The sequence below is a fragment of the Catharus ustulatus genome, chromosome 4, assembly GCF_009819885.2.
Source record: "Catharus ustulatus isolate bCatUst1 chromosome 4, bCatUst1.pri.v2, whole genome shotgun sequence".
NCBI lineage: Eukaryota > Metazoa > Chordata > Aves > Passeriformes > Turdidae > Catharus > Catharus ustulatus.
This window is the reverse complement of record NC_046224.1, coordinates 14126913-14149869: the sequence shown is the minus strand read 5'-3', so window position 1 is coordinate 14149869 and position 22957 is coordinate 14126913. Positions and strand designations below refer to the sequence as shown.

Sequence of the window (22957 nt, the reverse complement as noted above, 5' to 3'; positions counted from 1 at the left end):
ATGTCTGTGATAATTTGTCCTTCAATTCTTCTTGTAATCAGCATTCTTCTGGGAACAGGTTCCATAACCTGAGCCATTTTCAAAAGTGAAGGGTTTTCAAGCTGATATGTCTATCTGAATTGTGTTATAGTTAAAATCAGAAATAATAACAGTACCATGCAATCATTAAACTCTCTTTCAAAACTCTCCATTTGCTTCACAATCATTAGTTAGGCTTCTTAGTGTATTTAATAACCATTTAGGGCATGAGCCATGGAAGGAAGAGTGTTTATAAACTGTTCCCAGTGAGAGAGAAATGCTGGTAATGGCCTCCTGTGTGGGTAGGAGCATCCTGAGTAGCACCAGATGTGTTTGATGTCATCTGGGATTAGCTAGCTAAAAGAAAAATGTTACCCTTCCCAAAATTCTTTCTTCTAATGTCTGTTAGTCAGGCAACAGATAAACTCGACATTGTTAAAAGCTTCTGATGCTAAATTGTCATTAATTGTCACCTTGAAACATTACAGATGCTCCTAGACAGCAGCTCTATGGGCGGTGCTTGGCTGGAATGAAAAGCAAGCCTAGTACCTGTGTCACCCCCAAGACAGGTGTAGAAAAAATGTAAAGCAGTCATGAGGGAGAAAGTGTGAAAAGAAGTCAAAAGGAGCCTGTCTGTGAAGGACACCGGGATTCTTTGAAAGAAAGTTCTTTGAGCTTTCAACTTCTTTGAAAGAAGTTACTACAAAATACCTTTGTGGGTATAGCATTTATACTTTTTCGTCTGAACCTTAGCCTAACCCTGCTGTTAAAGGTTATCTTGGTACCTGGCGTGGTCTTGGCTCCTGCCAGATAGCACCATCAGGAAAAAAGCAGATCATGGCCAGGGCAAGGCACAGCTCCAGCAGGGCAAGTAGACACAGCCACTGGGCTGGCCCTCTGACACTAACCCAAGAGCCCACCAAGCCCTCCTCCCATCAACATCCTCTCTGTACCACTCCATGAAAACACAACTCTGATATGCTGCAACACAACTCTCACATTACTTTGGACAGTTTGCAGGGAAAAAAATGACAAACAAAATCAAAAGTATGTTTGAAGGCCAAGGGACACTACACAGACTCCAAAAAGAATTTGCCACTAAGCATGGCTACAATTAGATTGTATTACCTGGCCTCAAGACCCTGTCCTTTTTCTGTTTTCTAGTACCTCTGTAGCCGTAAAGAATAACTTAAATTGTCTAGGGTACAGCAAACAATTTCACCCTCTGGATAAAATAATTAAAAAAAAGTCTGAGAAGCAAACACCACAGTTAAAAATATCAAAATATTATTTTATCCTTTTTGTGAGAATAAACCAACACTGAGTGAACAACACCTCTTTCATCTGAGAAATATATGACGGGCAGGGTTGCACTTGCCTTTTACAGACCAAAGTGCTTTGACCAATGTCTTACTGTTCTTGCTAGGAAGAAGAGAGAAAGATGTAGGTAAAGGTGAAGTAGTAGAGTGGATTTACTCACTGATGCTGTTGTAGACTTCTCTTGGTCTGAGGCCTGTACTGTGAAAATATGTTTCTGAGTTGTTTCGTAGTCTAATCTAGCTAAAATCCTCACATCTCCTTTCATTGGGCTGATCCAGAAGATATTTGTGTAATCCCTGGTGCCAGCTCCAGCTACAATGGAGTAAGTGATGACACTGGGTGGCCAGTCCTTGTCTGTGGCATGCACTCTTCCAATGCTAGATCCAACTGAGAAACAGAAAATCCATATTTCCTTAACATTTAAAGCAACAGAAGGTACAGATGAAACTGAACTAAAGGTTTGGTTTAGAGTTTTTCACACAAGACAATTAAAGCAAGGGTGTAAATAAGCACTATTTCCCTAGGGTGTGCTGTGGCTCCCCTGTGCATGGGCTGCTAGCAGTAAATACCAAAACCCAAGAGTGTGTAGAGAACCTCAGCAGAAGTGCTCTGTGTCTGGGCCAAGGGAGTCCTCACTCGTCTGTGTCAGTCTGTAAAGGTTTCTGTGCACCACCACAGTCCCTCTAAAAGGCTAATTTAGCAAGAGCAGAAAGATAGTCTAAAACTAGAGGCATCTGAGTTCAGTTCCTGGCACTGCCACAGATTTCTTGTGCAATTGCTGAATTTGTCTGTGTCTCAGCTCCATCTGTACAATTGGAGTTTTTGCCAGTTTAGTCTATTTAAGGGTAGTAGGTGGTTGTATGGTGAGACCCTAGTTGAACTAGAACTTTGAGCCATTTGCCTCATCTACGTATATGAAAATTCATCTGAGGCACAAAGGCACTTAGCAACATGACAACATTATTTCTACCATTTAGATGCTACTTACTGTACCTTTAGTAATTTCTGAAACACTAAATACATAAGATAAATTACGGAAGACTGGAAAAAATTCATTCACTGGCTTTATCCTGATATAAATGTAGATGATATCTGGAAATACAACAGAAGATTAAATCATAGTTAAGTATGGCTGTGAAATTTTCTCATGCATATATTCAAAATACACATGGTATTCCTCTCTCCATGCTGTTACAGCATAGAAAACTATCAAAAGAAATGTAAAAGGGATACTTGCTTGAGTAGTTAGGATGGGCAATATCTTGCACCCTGACAGTCAAAGTATAAACTTCAACTCCTGGATTGGCTGGGTTTTCAAAGTCAATAGTTCCAGTCATCTAAATAGAAGGGAACACAATCATATTTACACCTCCATATGTGAAATCACAGTATACATGGTGACAACTACACTTTTCAGCATTCTGTAAGTGTGATTCGTCCCTTGGGTTTATAGAACAGTTCTGTGGGAATAACACAGGCTAATACTCAATCCCAGGATTGAATTCCAGGCTTTTTCTACATGCTCACACTTCTGCCAACAAAATTTCTTCCCCGTAAGAGCAGAAAGTTTCATCATTTGGACGATAAGGCCTTGACCTTTTACCTAGTCAATTCAAAGCTTGTGTAATGAGCTGGTTATTTATGCTGCCCTTTCTTGGCTCAGCAAGGATCTGTGATTGCTGACAGTGATAGCTTGAGTTATTACTTGAGCTCATGCCTGCAGACATTAAAAAAAGGTATCAAGTCCAGCCAGTGTTTGCTCAGGAACCAAGCTGCTACTAAATGGTGACTTGCACAGATTTAAATCCTGATTTTCTGAGCTCTCTATCTCGCTGTGGAAGCCTCATAAATCTTGGGGCAGCAGGACTAACACACAGGCATCCACTGCTGGCTGTCTCTTCAGGGAGATTCCTGGAGGAACAGGTTACTCCATGTAGTGTGTTACGTTGTACATACACAGGAATCAAAGGCTTGACAACAATCATAGCCTGTGCAGCAAGGAAAACGCTTTTTATGTTGGCAGATGAAGCAGCTAAGAGTAGTTCTCATTGACAAGGAAACCTCAGTTCCAAAATTAAAGTAAACCATACAAAATCGTTTTACTGCTCCTGTAGCACTCTTGTCTTTTAGACAGAATGCCTATTTTTTGTTGTTTCCCTTTTTCTGTAGCTGCCCACAGTTCTTTTTAAAGTAAAGTAACAACCACCATTGCACGTGTCCAGGAACTGGTGGGGTTCTGGCCAATGCAAGTTTGCCAGCAGCTATCAGCAAAGAGATTCGTATTCTGACATGCAAAATCACAGAAGTGCAAATTCCACCATACTTATGTGAAAATTTGCCACTCAAAGTGGTTTTACAATTCTGACCAGTTACTGAGTTACTGAGTGTGAGATTTCTCAAGTATTTAAATTCTTCATGCTGAATAGCAAGGATCTTCCACAGTCTGTCATGAGTACATGAGTATGAAATGGCATCAAATTTCTCTGTTTATCCATATCAAAGTTGGTGCTTCACACTCCCTAAAAAAAGAATATTTTTTCAATCATATCTAGCACATTTATTTAAAGCTGAAGAAAACAGTCTCTGTTCACTAAATTCTGTAGAATCCTTAGAAAGCATCCTATCTAGGGGTATATAGTTCACAACCAGTCAAAACAGTCATTCTCCACATCATACCTACCGTGAAATGGATTACAGTAATTTTTTTTCTTGCACAATGAATTTAAAAGATCCCTTATAACATTTCATAAGTTAGCTTTTCTAATAGGGTAATCTAACATAAAACCACAAATGACTGACCACAAGTCTTCCAGACACAGTGGACTCCAGAGCAAAGTTATTGCTTCCAAAACCAGATAATCCAGTGAAATTAAATTGGTTGTTTGATGGATCAACATCAATATCTTCACAGTAATTTCTAAGATCAAGAAGAACTGTCCCAGGAGTTGTATTTTCATTTACTTCTCTCCTGTTTAAAACAAACACATTTCCTGTCAAAGCAACTTAAATTTCTCCTTTTGAACTCTTCATATATCACAGGCCAAAACATTGATTTATTCTTAAAGTGAAATCCTAGATCTAAATATGCAACAATGGAGGAAGCAACCCGGAATCTGCCCCAAGTGTGGTGATGGACAACAGCCCAGTACAACAGGCAGGCTGATGGTAAATGTGCACTTGAGCCTCCAGCTGTAGGTCTGGGCATGTGCCCTGGTCTGCACACTGGTCTGGGGCAGCAAGGCAAGGAAGAGACTCCATACCTGAAGGCAGAAGGGTTGCATTCTGGTGGGTTGTCATTGACATCTTCAACAATGATTGTGATCACCATTTCAGTGTCACGGCCGCTGCTGGGGCCGTCCTCCACCCGGACTGTGAGTGAGATGTTGGGATGCAGCCGCAGGGGAAGCGCGTCCCGGTCCACTCTCCTGGTCACCTGCAACACCCCAGTTCCTGCCAGAGAGCAGCCACAAGTCAGACATTCACCATTTGGGGAAGCAACAAGTGCTCATGGTGTATGTGCAAGAGGGCAGGGCAGCTCAACAGATGGGTAGCAGAATAAAAAGTCTTCTGTTCTGCACAAATCATGGTTGGTTTAGGTTGGTTTTTTTTAAGTGATACCAAATGGCTCTGAACATTCTGTGTAAGATTAATGGCTAGATACCATGAAAATTACGCCTTTGGAGGCATCAGCAGAGGGCTTGTAAAATTTAGGTTTCCCTGACTCTCAAGCTTAGTGCAAGCCAGAGTCGAGTGCATTCACAGAGCATCAAGGGCAACGAGCTGCTAATGCCTGTGCTGTCCTTGCTCCCTAGCTAGTAAGACAGCTTCACTTTCCACTGTTGTCCTTCAAGCATCTTTCAGCACCTCCAAATCTACTCACACATCAACAGAGCTGTGACAGACTGTGCCAAGTGCTCCGGTCAGCCACTCAATGCTTTTTTCACTTCTGTTAGCCTCTGTCAAAAATAGAAGATTTTTATGGCACACTACAAGTATTATTCCCAGAGCACAAAGGAGTTAAAAGAACGGTGCATACATCCTCTCCATTTTGGAGTGTAATTGAGGAGGAAGGTGGCAATACAAAGCCAAAGGGCATAGGGAATCCAAAGCATTTAAAGATCATCCTGATCACCCACAGCACTGTTTTGTGTGACACTTCTTACAACTGTGATAAACAGTTCTAAAGCAATAGCAGACAAGGAACAAAGCTGTCACTGAATGCCAGCCCCGGAGGAAAATCCCCTGGGGAACAGATGTACAGAGCCCAGAGAGCATGAAGAAGACAGGAACACCATGAGAAAGAGGACTCTTTTGGATGGTCTTGCCTGAGGAGGGTCGTGAATGGAACAATGAACTTGAGGTGTAGATTTGCTGTGCACCTCAGTGCTAGCGAGGATTTCAGACAGGAGGGAGGATATCACAGTCTAAATACCTGCAGCTGTTTCAAGTGCCCCAGAAGGGTCACTGCAGTCCTCAAAGATTAAAAATAAGCCAGCAATCTTACTTCCACCCAAGGAACCATTGCCCCCCAGCATATTTGTCAAGAAGTCACCTTTGGTCTACGTTCTTCAAGATAACTTCCCAAGTCTTGGTCAGCTGACTAAAGAATTTGACTCTAATAAGGGACTGAGCATTCCTTATTGTTACAGAGAGTCACTAAATAAAGTAAGTCTATTTAAAACTAAGGCAAAAATAATTTCTCCAAAGTAGACAAATTTTTTTTTTATTTTTAAGAAGTCACATTTTTATTTGTCTGACCTGGATTTATGGAAAAATGTCTGTCAGGTGACTGGATGCTGTAGAAAAGTCTGCTGGGAGAGCCTTCATCATCAGGATCTTCAGCTGTTATATTGGCAACAATGGTGCCTGGGCTTTGTTCCTCTGGAATCCTGTAGATTCTTTGTTTTCTACAAGATAAAATTCATCAAAGCATGTATCTTTTTTAAGGGCAGCTGATTACAGACTTAGCCAAGAAGCCAACAGTAGCAGCAGAGCCATGGCCATGCTGGGCTCAGAGATGGCTATTTGTATGTTTAGATAAATACCCCAGTCATTGGTTCTGCCTGCTGGACATGTAGCAGTAGCTGAGCTGGCATGTGTCCATAAAACATTACATGGCCACACAAGTAAGTGTTCTTCCTCTGCAACTTTTCCACAGTAAAAGCAATTTGACTTTCACAGAACCATGGAAGTTGAAGAGGTAGATGGTGATTAAGTCATGCCATCCATATCCCTACAGAGCCACCAGCTCATAAAGCCATTTGCTTTAATTCCTTCATTTTGCAAGAGAAAAGCAAAAGTTACATAAGTAGTGTAGTTAATTATCTTTTGGAATCAATGCTGGAGCCTTCTGGGGAGCCGCAGTATTACAGAAAAACTGAACTGTCGCTGCTGTAGGCGAAGGCAGGAAGGAGCACTCTTCTGGGTGCCTAACAGATGAACATGCCTCAAACTCCCAGCAGCATCTGTCATCTGATGCATTTTACATTGGGAAAATGGTTCTCTACCACTGCTCTTTGGTATGCCAGTGCTCCCAAATTTCCCATGAATTGAGTTTTATAGGTCAGATACAGCCTGGCAGGCAATTGTGCAGGACTGCTTACAGCTTGTACTCAGGTGGACAATTTTAGTACTTGAACAACATGCAAAAATAGGCATTGGCCAGGACACAAAAATGGTGCAAGGAATTTCAGAAGACTGATTTATATTACCCAAACACACATGAACACACACACATCTCCTGATTCTAGAACTCAAAGGGAGTTGAAGGTCCTCAAGAGCTCAAAAAAGCATTAGAAGTACTTTTAAAACACCCTATACCACCACTTAGGTAATTGACTGGTCTGTAGCTCCCAGCACAGGGAAACACGAGTCCTTTGTTGTTCTCTGAAGACAGACATCGTGAGGCACTTAACAATTGGAGCAGAGAATTGCAGAGACAGAACACAAGATCCCACATCTCAAGATCTCCACTTGCAGTTTTAAAAATGGTTATGAAGACACACTATCTTCAACTGCTCTGTCTGTTCATATGAAAAGAGGCAAGCATGCAGGAGAGAAATGACATAGGGTTTTCCCAGTAAAAACACCTAACTTACAGCCAGAATAGAACAAGGAGTTTATGAAGCCTGTTGTGTAAGTTATTTATGACGTGTCTATCTCTTGGCATTGAATCTCTTCCTTCCTTGTTCTCCTCTTGCTTCCAGAGTAATGCAGAAAGAAACAGATCTCATGAACTCCCACAGCTCTAACTGGTTTTGGTCTAAGGTAGGAAATTCCCTGGGTCCACTGGAACCCCAACTCCAACCTTTCTGTGAACAGCAAACTCACCATAGCTCCACCCTCACAGCCCTGCCAACCCTTCTACAATCGGGTTGTTATCCCATCCCCACGAGATATTTTGGGAAGAAGTGGAACATTATTGAGCACATCCCCATAGCACAAAGCACCAGTACAGTTGGCAGGCATGGGGGCCACTTCTTACACAGCTATGTCTGGGATGTGTCCTGCTGTCCATCTGTCTGCCACCTGCCAGTGGCTTTTTACAGGATGGTTCAGGCAGACCTTTTAGTCATTGCAATGTAATTGCAAAGGAAACATATGTTTGTTTTCTTGTCTTCTCCTTTGTTTTCCCGACTCCACAAGTTTTTCATTGATTTTAACAGCAACAATTTCAAAAGACTGAATGCCAAAGCAGTGTTGTGAACACCAAAACCAGATGTGCTTGCATATACTGTGGGAACAATTAAAAAGACCCTTTGAAATTCTGTTCTTGACAGCTATGATTGGGGTAAAATACAGGAGGTTTGCTAACTCCTCAAGTTCCCCCAGCACTAATTATTACAGCGTCAGGAAGTACTTAGCCCAGCATGCAGCTCACATTGTAGCAGGGCACAGGCCATACATGTGCATATTAAGGATAGATCATGAAGTGCAATTTAATCTAAAATTCTTTACAATCTGAGCTGCGCTTTTCGATCTGTGGTGTCATTCTAAGAAGGAGAAGATTCAAACAAATACCAGATTGTATTTGTGCCATACCAGTCTTAGAACTTAGGTGTTACAGATTCTCAAGTCACTGCAGCTTTCATTAATTCAAACAAGTAGATAAATATTTAAAAGAACTCTTTTAGCATTCCAGACACAAGGATAAATACACAGAAATAGCAACATTAGGAGAGAATAATCAGTCTAGGACACAATGTGCAGACATTGGCACTGGGAAGAGGATTTCTCCTGCTCACAGAAGTACAGTAACATGGAATGAGCTATTAATGTTCTTGTTTATTGCAGACGTGAGGTTCAGGTATTAACTAGGTAGTAAAAATAACATCATGAACAACAATAACAACACAACAATTCATGGCAATTTCTAACATTTAATTATTTTGTCTCTTCAGATTCTTCACCCCATTATCCATCAAGGTCCAGATTATTGGCCTCAGCCCAGGAGCCATGGGCTCTGGGTCAAGACAACACCCAGAAGATTGTTCTGAACAAGTGGCTGGAATCTCCTGGCATGGCCCCAGATGCTATCCTGTCTTCACTTTGGCAGAGATGGCAGGAGAAGAACCACCATAAATATTCTCAGCAGGGGCCTTGCAGAGTCTCACAAGCAGGAGACACAATGAGAGTACCTTGAATCCCATCAGTGTCTCATGCAAGTGACAAAGATAAATCAACAACAGAGTCAGATCAACTGTAATAATTGCCAAGCTCCTGCTTCAGAAACAACTGTCCATTGTGCTTTCTACAGCAAAACAGCCTGCTTGTAGCACATGCATACACGTTCCCATTTTTCCAAATTCTCAATATATCCTGACTCCATTAGTCTTCAAAAGCTATTTCTGACTTGTGTGTTATGACATAATTTCCTGCTTATGACACAGTAAGAGACAACAGTGTTTCAAAGATCTCCAGGATTGTTTACAAGTGTGTCTGGGAAGAGGAAGACTGATCAAAAGGGAGATCTTTTTATGTCTAGACATTTCTGCATGAATAAACACAATTATGGTGAAATGCACACCTACATAAGGAGCAAATTCTAAATGATTGTATTCACACCAGGTGAAATTAATCTCCTTGTCTGAACTTGTCCACAGATCTTTGCATAGCTTTAACCTCTGTAAATGCTAACAAGTAAAACAAGTTTGGCTGTTCTTAGCGTGAAGGTAGAGCCTGGAAAACTTTAAACTATTAAGAATACAAATTAGGAATATAATTAAGAATACTATTAAGAAAACTATTAAGAATACAAAGAGAATAAATGAGGGACATTAGGACAAAGCTTTCCAGTATAAGAATAGAAATCATAGCAAAATTAAAATACTTGTTCTCAGTATTATTTTGTTGTTATAGTTATTTGCTCTTATGTTAAACCCTCCCACTGGTGCCAAAGCAGTAAACCTGAGAAAACATCTACATTTTGAGTGCAATGGAAAATTTTTACTCACGTGGTAAAGTAAGGCCTTTCATCATTGGTGTTAATTATATTTATATTCACTGTTTTAGTTGAGTTGAGTCCATCTGGATCCGTCACTGTTACATTTAAAAAGTAACTGTTAAATAAGAAAAACAGAACAAGAATCATTCTGTGCATGTCAGAAAACATTTTTCTGAAAGCTAATAAGCCATGGGAATAAAATGCATTCTCACCAATGTGGATCTTTCTCATAATCAAATTCTTTTGTGGAAAAGATGTCTCCACTTTCCCTGACTGAGAATGGCACTGTTGCAGGATGCAGTGAATACTGAAATGAAGAGAACAAGTCTTTTTATCTTTAAACATCCCTCCATTCATTCATTTCTTGTCTTGTAGAAAAGAGCAAGTTACAGAGGGTCATGCACCATGCAAATAACCGGCAAAAGCCATGGAGCACATCTGTCCACGGATGTAACAGCACTTCTTTATTCATTCAGATGTGTCAGGGGTTAGAAGGCACATGGAACTCACTGCCATTGCTTTGCACACAAAGCAGAGCTAAACCCCCACAGCTCTGCTTCCCTTCTCTCCAGCTCAGTTTGATGGGCAAAGACTGAGGACAGACTTCAAGCTAATTGCTTTCTTGAATAGCACCAAACATCAAAGTAGCATCTTCGGGTTCAGTTCTTGAATGTACTGTATTTTATAAAGCCAAACTAAATAAAGCAAAGGTACAATATAATTCTTAACTAAGTGCAGTTACTTTTCTCCAGCTATAAACTTATCATTTTCTAAAACTTTTTCTGAATACCAAGAGTATTTTCGGATCAGCCAACACAATTTTCATAACTGAAGGTCACGGGATTGACCTTCAGCTTGACCTGAGTTTGCCCTCGGATTGTTGAAAACCTGATATTCATTTGCCTTGTAAGTGATTTCCTTACTGTCTCATTTAAAAGAATGTACATTTTAATACAAAAGGTTAAAAATTTTATTTAGTTTTAGTCACTCTCATCTACAAGAAACATTTTGTAAGCCTTTTTTAAATTTTAAATTCACAGTTTCTACTGTCTCTCTGATTAGCTATACCAAATTCTGCCTTCAATATCCCTTAATTTTGGAAGGCTGAGAACTTAAAATATAGTTTGTGTCCAAACATTAAGACTGGATTTTCTTAGTTTAGTATCGTGAATGCCTATTTTTTCCCAGATTAAAGCTTTTCCTGTGTTTCTGATAAGAAAGGAAGTTGTTGAAAGATGATGGCAATCCACATTTCAGACAGAGCAGATTGCATGATCTCTGGAGTTTTTTGTTTGATACGACTTACTTTGAGTTTCGCATTTTCAGGATCAGCTGCATCTACTCGGTAAATGCGTCCTGGAGGTGTCCCTTCCAACACATAGATGGTCACAGCTGCATGGATGTAAGTGTACTCAGTGTTATCTGGGTGAAAGTAAAGGGCACAGCAGCAAAGAGGCTGATGCACTGAAGCTGTCAGGATGTATTACTGCCTGCTGCAGCTTCTCACTCCACAAGTGTGATTCCAAAATCATCACAAAGATCACAAATACTCAAAAGATAAAAAGAAACCAACTACGTATCTGTAAACAGGCAACCACCACTGCAATATGGATTGTCCCTTCAGAGGAAAGACTGATCTTTCCTTATGGCCTATCTTGAGCTGTTCACAGTTTATCGAGTAAATTATGCATTTGGGCTACATCTGTGGGGTTTTTTACTATGCAGATGGGAACAACACAGTCCTGTGCTAGGTCCTCATGACCACCTCCTTCCTGTCCACAACCTGTGCCCTCCAGAAGAGCTCAGACCCCTTCCTCCACATTTCTGCTTTTCCTTTACACCTGTGGGGCAGATAAGTAGCAAATTGCACTGACTTAAATGTTTGCTTTTCTAGGGCTGATAATTCAGTGCAAGGTACGTTTCTCTCCATGCCAGTGATTCTCACAGCTGGGCTATCCCATACTGGACCACTGGCAACAGGCTTGTCTCTTCTTGGGCAGAGCAATTAACAGGACAACAGATCTTTAGATCACATTATTTGTTTTATGCTCTTTTGTGTCTGCTGGATCTGCTCTTTCTGGACTATTAATTTCCACTGTGACCCCTACTGACTGCTGCTCCTCAACAGAGCAGTGGGAATCCCAGAGCAGCATAATGACTTGCTCCCAGAGGACAACAATATGAATACAAAGTTTAATGAGAGGGAGATGCTTTTTCATAAACAGCAAATGCGCAATTAGTGTCTAATTGTGGCTGGTACTGTTAACTAAAGCCACACAGTTAGACAGATCAGACATCTGTGCTCACCAATTTATGGCAGCTCTAGCTGAGAGTTAAGCTGATGCCTTTATTTGTAACAAGCTCCCATGTAGTGTGCTTCATGCTGTGTCGATCCCTCCAAGTGTCAGATTTAATTACTATTAGATTCCAGTGGCACCCATGATATGCAAGACACCAGCTATACTGAGAAGACGACACAGCCTCTTCCCTGGAGAAAGATAATTTGCTTTACAAACTAAGTATTGTACAGAATCAGGGATGTCAATGTGCTCAGGAGGATCAGTGAGGAGGGCTGAATGTGAGCAGGCTGCTCTGAACCCATCCCTGTGCAGCAGGCAAAAGTCAGGCTACAGCTGGGTTTCACTGTTCCAGTGTTTTAGGTGTCCTGACCCGGGGGGCTAGCAGCCAGCTCCAAATACCTTCCACAAAGGGACCACAGTTCAGTATTTTCAGATTTTTCAAAACTGAATATTGAAGTATGTTTGGCCATACAGTGCCGTTAAGGCAGCAAATCTTCAAACACACTCTCAGTACTTTATGGAATGAACTGAACTGCTCTGTCTGCATCTGAGCACATAAAAAACAAATCATTATATTCTTATACATCTGGTACCATTTTTGTAGGTCTTCTTCATTAGTAAAGAAGCAAGATAAGATCTCTTAGAGAGTAAGGCAGTTATTTCCCATCCTATCTATTGATGGCAGGATCCCTAGCATCAGGTACAGCACGACATGCAAAGCCTACAGGTTCTCCAGCCTCATCCCTAAGGCTACTGCACATTCCTCCCCTTTGTATCTTTGCCCCTGGTTTAAAAGTAAACTTGGTTAATATCAACTGCCCCATGTAGGAGACAGAACTCTCTGCCTCTTTCCATTTGTGCCACCACAGATCACAATCTCTGAGGTCTTACTCCTAAAACTATTTTTAACTTAATTTCTTATGTGAAGGCACAAATGCAGTATGCAGATATAAAGCATCTGCCAAGAAAGGTTTTTATGGTTTTCCCACAGAAATTCTTGCACATACAATATGCACTTTTTGAAATTTATCTTGCTTGTCCAAATCAGTCCAGTTTCCAGCTAACTACAGAAATATGTGCAGTAATTTCATGATTATAAGCCGCACTGAGTATAAGCTGCACTTCCGGCTGCCAGCAACTTTTCATTCTTTGTCCACACATAAGCCGCACCTGATTATAAGCCACACGTTACAATACAGAGTGTGATAAAAGGTATCTATTCTATCACCATCTATTGAGGGTGGGGGCAGTGATCCTTATCTCAACGGCAGATATTCTGCTAATGGGCCATCCATTGAAACCAGGCAGGGCATTGTTCTTTATCTTTTCACAACCCATCCTTCCTCCAGCAAGTCATTTTCTGCTAATGGCCCATTGAGTCCCACTGTGGGACTGATAAAATTACTGCATCCCATTGGAAGTTGTTCCAGCCAGGGGAAAGAGCCCAACATTTCTTACCAAGATAAAAACAGAGGTTTTGGGACACTAAGGGAGCCCCTTTCTCCACTGGACTCCAGAGGAAAACTGGATTTCTCCACATCACCACTGGACCTCCGGCGGGAAACTGTACCTTGTACAGGAGCACTGCTCCAACTGAACCACATCTGTCACTGCAGGAGGATGCAGCCACCATTTAATGGGACTGCTACCAACACCCTGCCTGACAGGGTGTCAGGTTGTACTCTGACTTTGTCAGAGTTTGGAGTTTGTTTCTTTGTAGTACTGCATTTCTATTTTAATTTCCCTAGAAAAGAACTGTTATTCCTAATTCCCATATCTTTGCCTGAAAGCCCCTTGATTTCAAAATTATAGTAATTTGGAGGGAGGGGGTTTACATTCTCCATTTCAAAGAGAAGCTCCTGCCTTTCTCAGCAGACACCTGTCCTCCAAACTAAAACAGCAACTTTTCATTCTTTGTCCATATATAAGCCGCACCTGATTATAAGCCGCACTTTGGGTTCAGACCAAAATTTTAGTCAAAATGGTGCGGCTTATAATCATGAGATTACGGTACCCATATTCAATGGGTATAACCCCAGCAAACTTCAATTTTCCAATTAAAAAGAACATATGTATTTATTGGTATAATTTTTTTTCTTTTATTCTTCAGCTGTTTCAAAATGGTTAAATAATTTTTTAAAAAATTTCAAGCAAAATACAAGGGAATTTCCAGAGATGAAGCATACCAATTCTTTTTGTAAGACAAAGCTCTGATAAGAAGAGTGTCCTATTCCTTCCTTGTTTTCCTAAAGGAAAATGCCTAAACTATTTTAAATACAGAGCTTATTTTTTTAAGCTGATGTCATCTTTCCAAGTATTGTTCTTTTCAAATTCTACCATTATCTTACTTTGAATTGCCATATTTCCTCGAAATACAGGATGTTCATTTTTATCTTTTACTTGAATAGTCAATATGCTAAGGTCAGTTCTTCCAGCAGTATCTTCAACAAAAATCTGCAAATCAAAACTCTTTGGCATAGTTTCGTAATCTAGGACAGGGTTTCCAGTGGTAACAACCTGAAAATAAAAGATTATTATTAACACACAATGCAAGAGATGAAACTTACAGTCCAAGTGAGTGAGTACAAATAAAGGGACACTTTCAATCAGTAAAGAGTGAGTGTTTTAGATAATCTTTCACTTGTTGGCACATTTCTCATCACAAAATGTGGCAAAATGTGACAGAAACAGAGTGAAGAGACCAAAATGTTGTGTGGCTTCATGGAGTAACTCAAAGACCTTTTGTGTGAGGAGTATTTTGAGGAGATAGCCTGGAAGGAGCTGCTCTGCCTCACAGGCAATGCTTTGTCTTCAAGCTCAGGACTACATCTTGCAGGTACATGTCTGTGCCAAGAGTTTTCCTTTCTGCACCACACTCCAGGAGTGTTCAAGGTGTGATGAAAATGAGAATTCAGAGCAAGCCTCGCAAGACACAAGGGCAGCTTCACTTTGTCTGTGAATTAGGAACATGAGGAGAAAGATCTTTTACTTGAAACAAAGAGAGGCAGGAGACCATACAGTCTAGCAGCTACTAGAACCTTCCTTGTGTAACCTGTATTTGGAAGAAGACTTGCAGGAAAACCACAGAAGAAGGGAACTTCATGGGTACATTGTCCGAGAGACACACCAGAATTGCTTGGGGGAAATGCTGAACTAATTGAAAAAATAACTTCGGCCTTGAATTTTGCAAGATTGATGAGGCAAAAATTTGCTTTATTTTGTTTTGGGGATTTCAAAGGTTTCCAGCCTTGCACATTGCCTCTTGACACAGAATATGTACTAGCACAAGACTGACATTCTATGAAAAAAACACAAAATGCAATCATTCTGGATTTAGGATGATTTCAAAGCAACAAGAGGATGGTGAAAGTTGTATACCACAATCTTCACTGATGAAACCAATAATGAAACAAGATCTTTCCTTTCTTGGACAAGTTAAGTTTTTTGTGTGGCTAAAAAACTGAGACTTGAACTCAGTAGCAGGGTGTTGTGGAATTGGAGAAGGAGAAGAGTTGGGGCTCATGAGTGTATGTGACAAGTAGCATGTCAGTGTATTTACAAAACTGCAGAATAAAGGAGACTGAAGAGCATGCAGAAGGAGAATAATGAAGAAATCCTTGGGTGTAGTGATGCTGTGGGCCAGAGGACAAACATAAAAGTGATGTCAGCACAGTTAGAAGACAGAAGTCAAAAGAGAGACAATTAACAAAGAGTTGGAGGAGAGTGAACAGAAGAACAAATGTTTTGTGCCTTTTGGTACATAAGATAGCTGCTGTCTGGAACCTCACGGATTTTTTTCTTACAATACTGCAGGAGAAAATAACTGTTTCCTGGACATTCCCCTTTCCTCCTCTACTGTACAGATTCCCATAAAAGTGATGTTAACACAGAAGAAACATTCTAAAAAAGCTGGTCACAAAAGTGGAAAGCTTAATGTTTAAAATGAGTGTTTGATGGAGATCTAAACACTGTAAACACATACAATGAATTCAACGTTTTAAACTGTCCAGTTCTAAGCAGAAGTTATGTTTTCTGGATATTATCCCTCCAGTTCACAGCCAAATATATGTAACTACATGTATGTAGTACATATGTAATTGCAGCCAGACTAAATGTGTCTAAATACACATCTTCCACCCTCCTTTACAAAGCTCTTGGAAGTGTGGATCTAAATCTAGTGTGGATCTAAATGGTCTCTTTCTAGGTTGCTTTTGAACTTTTTTGAGAGTAACATGCCACTGGAATAAGCTGTGAGCCATTATTTGCCTTTCCTTCAGGTAGGAGCAAAGCTTACTGATAAAAGCAGAACTGCACAAACTTGAAGCAGCTACAGGCCTCATGAAAGGGGATCTAGAGTCACCCCTGAACTGTTTATGACTTGTTCCACATGAGAATTTCACTGCTTTCCGCTCCATCACCAGTATCTTCAGAGAGCACCACCAAGAGCACCCAGGTAGTTTCAGAGGGCAGCAGGTTTTCATCTTTTCATGCATTCCACACATCTTCTGCTCTTGAGAGCCTTCAAACAGAAGTAAGGTGAGGAGGAATGGACAGGACTGAGACCTCAAAAACTCTTATTTTCTCAGAAGTCTCAAAATATATCAAGAAACGTGATATTGCTTTCTGCTGCTGCAACAGGACTTAATGTGCTTCATAAGGACTGAAGAGCCTGTCCTAGCAGGTACTTAGCTAATCTCATAATTAATTCATGAAATATTGCCTTTTTCTATATTTTAGCAAAGATTTAATGGCAGTAGATAGAGCTGAGGTGTCTGGTTTTGGATCACATCATTTTTGTGAAATATTGTACAGATCCACTACAACATAGCATAAGTAATTAAAAGTAGCAATCCTCATCAAATAAATTAACTAAGAACACCCATGTATTTATCCTTGCTTTATGTCTTGTAATTAGCACTCATCTGCTAATTTGCAGAATTTTTATGTAGCTTGCTTATGATTTTTTCATGACTGGTACTCACTGGCTCAAACTCCTCCTTCTAGTCCTCTGAAAAGGAGGAAAGAAATGTTGAAAAAAGCAACAGTTCAGGCAAAATATAGAAAGGTTCATAGGCCATTCTGCTAATGTGGCTGTGGTATAAAATGGATACAAACTGGCACTTTGGAAGAAGCAGTCTCCAGTCTACAGCTTTTTTGGCCATCCATTTTCATCCTTGTGTCACCCTGCACTGTGCTAGAACAAGAATTTCTCCATCATCCCTGCCATGAAAAAAAACAAGAAGGACGTTTTGTCTATTATTTTTCTTTCAGTTTAATTTCCCAGTCCCACTCAACAAGCAGCAATATAAATTTTTATGTGTCATAACATAAAGATGACATGGGACAGGAGCAAGCAGGTGTGAAAAAGGACTATGTTTTGTTTTGCAGCAGAAGAGATCACTTTAATTCAAAATACCAAAACAAAGCTTAGGAAGGGAGACCTACATTATGGCTCTTCTGTCAGCAAAGCTGGTTTAACGGATGCATCCATTTCCTTCTGATTGTTACACAGGAGTGGAGGAAAGACCATGAAGCAGAGTTCAGGGAGGATTAGGTTAGATATCAGGCAAATTTTTTTCACCCAAGAAAGTGGCTGAACACTGGAACAGGCTCCCCAGAGAAGTGGTCACAGCACCAAGCCTGGCAGAGTTAAAGAAGTGATTGGACAATGCCCTCAGGCACAGGGTGTGATCCTTGGGGTGTCCTATACCAGGAACTGGACCAGATAATCCTGAAGGAACCCTTCCAATTCAGCATATTCTGTAATTCTATAAATCTATAATTCTATGATTCTGTGATCTCTTCAGCTGACTCAGTCCAGGCATTTGTAAAGTCCCACCCTGTTTCACAGGTGAAAGAGGGCTTTTTTGAGAGGTTTTCTGACCATATTACTGGCCTGGCTGAGGAGCAGTAAAGAGCCATCAGAGCTGGCACAAGTGAGCTTTGAAATCTGATGGGAGGCTGGAGCATGGGAGCCACAGCAGCTCCCCACAGGCACATCAAATCCATGAGCCAGTATCACCCTATCACCCAGGGCCACAGTCTTACTTTTCCAAATTTTCTCCCAGAGACACCAGCAAAGAGAAGAAGAAAAGAGCTGTTGTATCGATTCTGTGAAAATCCAAACTTCTTTGGAAACACACAGAAAAGGATATTCAAATCACCTTTTTAAGACTCTGCACCATTTCTATCTGTATCTATTAAAGCCGCTCTTCAGTGCCACTGTTCAGGCTCAGACACACAAGCAAGTGGCAATGGGATGACAAGTTATCACATATCTGAACACTCATTGCCCATGACAAATGTGAACTAATACTTGCTAATTTATTCAACAATGAAAATCAGCCTGAAGTAATTGAAATTGCTCTGCATTTGCCATAGAACAAGAACATACAGTGGATAGAGACAGGTCACAGATGTGTGGAAGGATGGTAACTTCTTACCTCAAGATAACTTCCTCACGTGTCACAGCCTTTGTTCAGAATTAAAAACTACTTTGATCTGATTCAGCTTCATTTATTTTGGAAGTGAGACAAATTAAAGTTAATTCTTGGTGAGAGTGGACAAACAGAAGCTGTATGTGGCTTAACTAAGGCACTTTAATTTCACAGTGACTTCATACATATTACTCTGGAAAACTACAGATAAAATCTCAAAACAGAAGCAAATCCTCCACATTCTTCTTCACTTCTTATTTTCTAAAAAGCACATTTTTTTCTGTCACAGAATTAAAGGAATTATTGTGATGACTGATTTTTCTTAGATGCAATTAAAAAGCATAATTACTATTGCTATTCATCTGTCATATCTATTACAGCACTTTTGAATACTACCACAGCCTGCATTTAAAATTCTTTTCTGATTAAAAGATGAGACACTCTGCACTGTCAGTGCTCAGTTATCCAGGAAACATCAGCTTACAACTGAAAATTACTCAAACTTAAAACTCACCCTGAATTCAAGACCTCCTTTTGATTCAATGTCAAAAGCTTCTGTGAGTGGATTCGAATTTACTATGGTAGGAAGAATTGCAACACCTTCAGAAGCCAATGGAGAAACAGTCACAGTAAAGTTATAGACTGAAACACCAGATGCTGAGTTTTCTTCAACAGTGCTTGTTGCAGGTAAGCCCTTCAGCAACTGGGTTCTTCTTCCTGCAAGATGAAAACGAAAGTAGAATTACTTCTGGGAATCTTGAGCTAACAAGGACACAGCTTTTGTCAAGAGCTGCCATAAAGGAACAGAAAATGCTCTGACTCTCTTTTTACCTATGAATGGGGGCATTGCAGGGTAGTAAATGCAGTGCTAATGGCAAAAGTGGTTATTGTTAAAGTATTATTTTACTGCATCATTTGCCTTCATATATGTCTTTATACAGAAGCAAAGAAGCCAAAAATGTTTCTAGTTTTTCATTTTGCCCCTGTACTAATTAGTACCTCTGTTCACTGTTACATGAAAAAGTATCTTGAATCATACAGACACAGATACTAAAGAAGTAATTTTTTTTGTGGACTACACTATCTGCAACACCTATTTCCTTCATTTTCCCTCCTCTAATTCTTTCTACTGCAGCTGTGTGCAAGCCTGGCTCTTGAGTAGTGTGAGTTGGTAACAATTTCAGGGGTGGTACTGTCGTGTCTCCTGCTTTGAGTACGGAAGAGCAACCTGGAGCCTTTGGAGAAGATGCAGGCCCACAAAAGCACACTCTGCATGGAAGCAGCTCACACTGGTGAGGCATCCAACAGATTTACACAAACTCCTTGTTTGTCCAGACCTCTGGACTCCCCAGACCAAACTTTGTGCTTTCTCTGGCATTTAGCTTCTAGTTTTCGGTATTTTTGACAAAGGCCTGTTGTGCTTCATCTTACAGAGTGTCTAGAAAACATAAATCAGGACTGATTTTGATGCCCTGAAACAGCACTTCAGTAATCTCACATCCCTGAGCCAGCAATGCACCTCGACCCCAGACTACAGCAGGGCTGACTTGGGGATGCTTCAGTGGCTCGTCCAAAACACCCTCCAAGAAAGCCAGCTGTGTTCAGCCAAACTTCCTAAGCACTCTGTTCCAAGAGGGAGAGAAATACTGCCCACTCTGGGTCTGGACAGGTTCTTCATACACCAGCAATTACTATAGCAAAAGCCCCATGATGTAGCAAAAGCTTCATGAAGTTTTGTTGGGTTGGTTTTTTTGTTTTTTATTTCTGCAGAGCTGCAAGGTGAAAAGCTGCTACAGGAACGAGTCTGAGACCACTAGAGCTGCAGTCTAAGGGTCCCTCTACAGCTGCATGGAGATTCTCATGATCCCACTCTGCAGATACAGCAGGTCCATGGGTCACTGATCCAGCTGGGATTACTATGGCATTTATGGAAAAAATGGCATTGGAGATACCCTGCAGGTACAGGCAGGGATGTGGGACACTCAGAGGTGGGAAGTGCTGAAAGAGTTAATCCGAACAGGTCAATCTGACACCCTGGTAGTTCATCTGAGCTGTTACTGATTTATGTCAGCAGGAGCAGGATCCAGTGAAGGACTAAGTTTTTATCACTGTTATTACAGATTCTGGAAAACATCATCAACAAAAATCACCCATGCAAATGAAGCTGGGCTGAAACGGGCTTCTGGAGATACATTTCCATATAAGTGGAGCTGAACATCAAATGTAATCTCCTGTGGACAGTACTTGATGAATTCAGCTCACTCATCAAGCCACAGTTCATTAATGGAAACCATTTATAAGAACAATAAAATAATTTACAGTATTTAGAAACGTAAAAAGCAGTTGTTATTTTTGTATTATCTCCAAAGATTTCATTGGCTGTTTATTCAGAATTTGTCTTTCTAAATCAAAAGTTTTTACCTCTCGCTCTTTATTTTTAACTGAAATTTTAGGTGCTGCATCTAAATGGCTTCTTCTTTTTCCAACCAATTTTACAAAAACTCTCTTTCCATATTCACAAATCCTTGCTTACTTTTTTACTTTACAGAATGAAATATTTCTGAAGAAATTCAACACATTATTTATCAGAATTATCAATGACAGTCATTGACAAATGATGAGTCCAAGACAAAGCAATAATGAGATTAGTTTGGAGAAGTTTATGCATATTTAAGGCTTATTTATCTGTGATGTACCAGTACATAGGGTGCTTGAGTAACACCTTCAAGATTTACTCTATCCACAACCATGCAGGTTAGAAAAACGCTTTTTTTCAAAGAAAGCTGAAAGTGGCAGCGAATATCCTAATCACAGCTTTGGGAACATCAGGAAAACTACCAAATACTGGCAGGCTCCTGAGGGATAGCAGAACTCTTACAGTTCCTTGAGAGCAAAATGGACCTACCTGAGCAAGTAGCTTACAGCAATGCCAGTGCTTTGTGTGCCATGCAGACTTCAGACAGTTTGAAGATCTACTAAGCTGCTAATGGGAAAATGCTCATATTGGCAAATCTCCCACATATTTACACTGATCAAAGTTAGTGATGTTATACTACTAATGCCGTCCACAAATTTCACAGAATCACAGAATCACTGGATTGGAAGAGACCTCCAAGATCATAGAGCCCAACCCATGCCCTAACACCTCAACTAAACCATGGCACTGAGTGCCACATCCAGTCTTTTTTTAAACACATCCAGGGATGCTGACTCCACCATCTCCCCTGGCAATTCCAGTACTTGATCACTCTTTCCATTAAAAAAATAGCGTTTATTTCTGTTTGGTCCTGTTTGGTTGCTTGTTTTACTTTATCAAAGAGAAATGTTATCAACATTTGAAAGGAGGATAGTGGAATATAACTACTAGTTATTGTTTCTTGGAGAGCTGACCTCCTTTCCCACTCCAGCGCTGTCACACTGAGCAGTGGTTATTAGAATTGAAGTGCCTCATCCAACAAAGTGTTTTAGCAAAGAGTCATATTCTCTTCATTATAGTGCTGTAACCACAGAGCTCAATCTATTTCAGTAGGAAAATAATTGTTACTTGATTTTTCCCATCTGTGTCTGATCCCTAAATATGTATTATAAAGTTCCCCAGAGAAAGTATAACAACCAACAGTGTTCTAATTTTAGCAGCATAATGAAATCATGTTCTTACCAGACACTGCTCCCAGCAAAATTAGGAAAAGGAGCATGCTCTTCATTGTCTTTACGACCCTGTCCTTCATGTTCCCAGGATGCAAACTGAAGGAAGATCACAGTATATTTTCCCCAGTTTACATCAGCTCCACCTAAATTCTTCCTCTTTTTCATGTTGTGCAGCGAGAAATGAAACAAAGGACCCATGTCTCTAAGGGAGTTTCCAAACACCGTCAGCTTGTTTGCTTGTCAGGGAACTGCTCCTTGCTGACACTTCATTCACAGCCCTGGTCTGTACTTGGGAAAACAGTCATTAATTGTCCTTTCACTATAATTGTCTTATTCAATGAAGCATTATGAAGAGAATCTAGTATGTTTTAAATCTGGAAATACCATGCTGCTTTCACCACTCTGGCCATGAGGTGTTCTCTTCACACACCAAAATCAAATACTCATGGTTTTTTACCCAAACCAAGAACCTGAAGATTTCTTATTTTTCTGACTACTAGAAAATCACTCTGACAAACACACTACATACTTGGAGGTGAGGCATGTGTACATGATGAAGTTTGTACCTGACACAGCTCTGGTGTAGCTGTCTCAGGAACAATGGACCCCCCCAGAAGTGCACTGGTTCCCTTAGATTAGGCATTCAACTTGCTAGCCCACAATACAACCAACTTTTCTTTAACTACGGGCAGTCCTAGTGTTATTTCATGGAGCATAGGAGAGAAGTGACACTAATACTGGAACTGGATGCAGCATAGGTGCATTAGAACGGACTCATAGAATAATTTAGC

General features: G+C 40.4%; 1 protein-coding gene across 1 annotated transcript in view; it reads right to left on the bottom strand.

Annotated features, from left to right (window-relative positions):
* Positions 1 to 22957, bottom strand: part of CDHR3 (cadherin related family member 3) — a 47113-nt gene that overhangs the window by 12351 nt on the left and 11805 nt on the right. The window contains exons 2-12 of the mRNA XM_033057571.1: positions 19033 to 19235; positions 14430 to 14598; positions 11088 to 11173; positions 9994 to 10088; positions 9792 to 9896; positions 6097 to 6245; positions 4599 to 4788; positions 4138 to 4306; positions 2576 to 2675; positions 2332 to 2430; positions 1499 to 1725 (exon numbers count right to left, since the gene is read on the bottom strand). Of these exons, the coding sequence (XP_032913462.1) occupies positions 1499 to 1725; positions 2332 to 2430; positions 2576 to 2675; positions 4138 to 4306; positions 4599 to 4788; positions 6097 to 6245; positions 9792 to 9896; positions 9994 to 10088; positions 11088 to 11173; positions 14430 to 14598; positions 19033 to 19235 (1592 nt within the window). The remainder of the gene's footprint in view (positions 1 to 1498; positions 1726 to 2331; positions 2431 to 2575; positions 2676 to 4137; positions 4307 to 4598; positions 4789 to 6096; positions 6246 to 9791; positions 9897 to 9993; positions 10089 to 11087; positions 11174 to 14429; positions 14599 to 19032; positions 19236 to 22957) is intronic.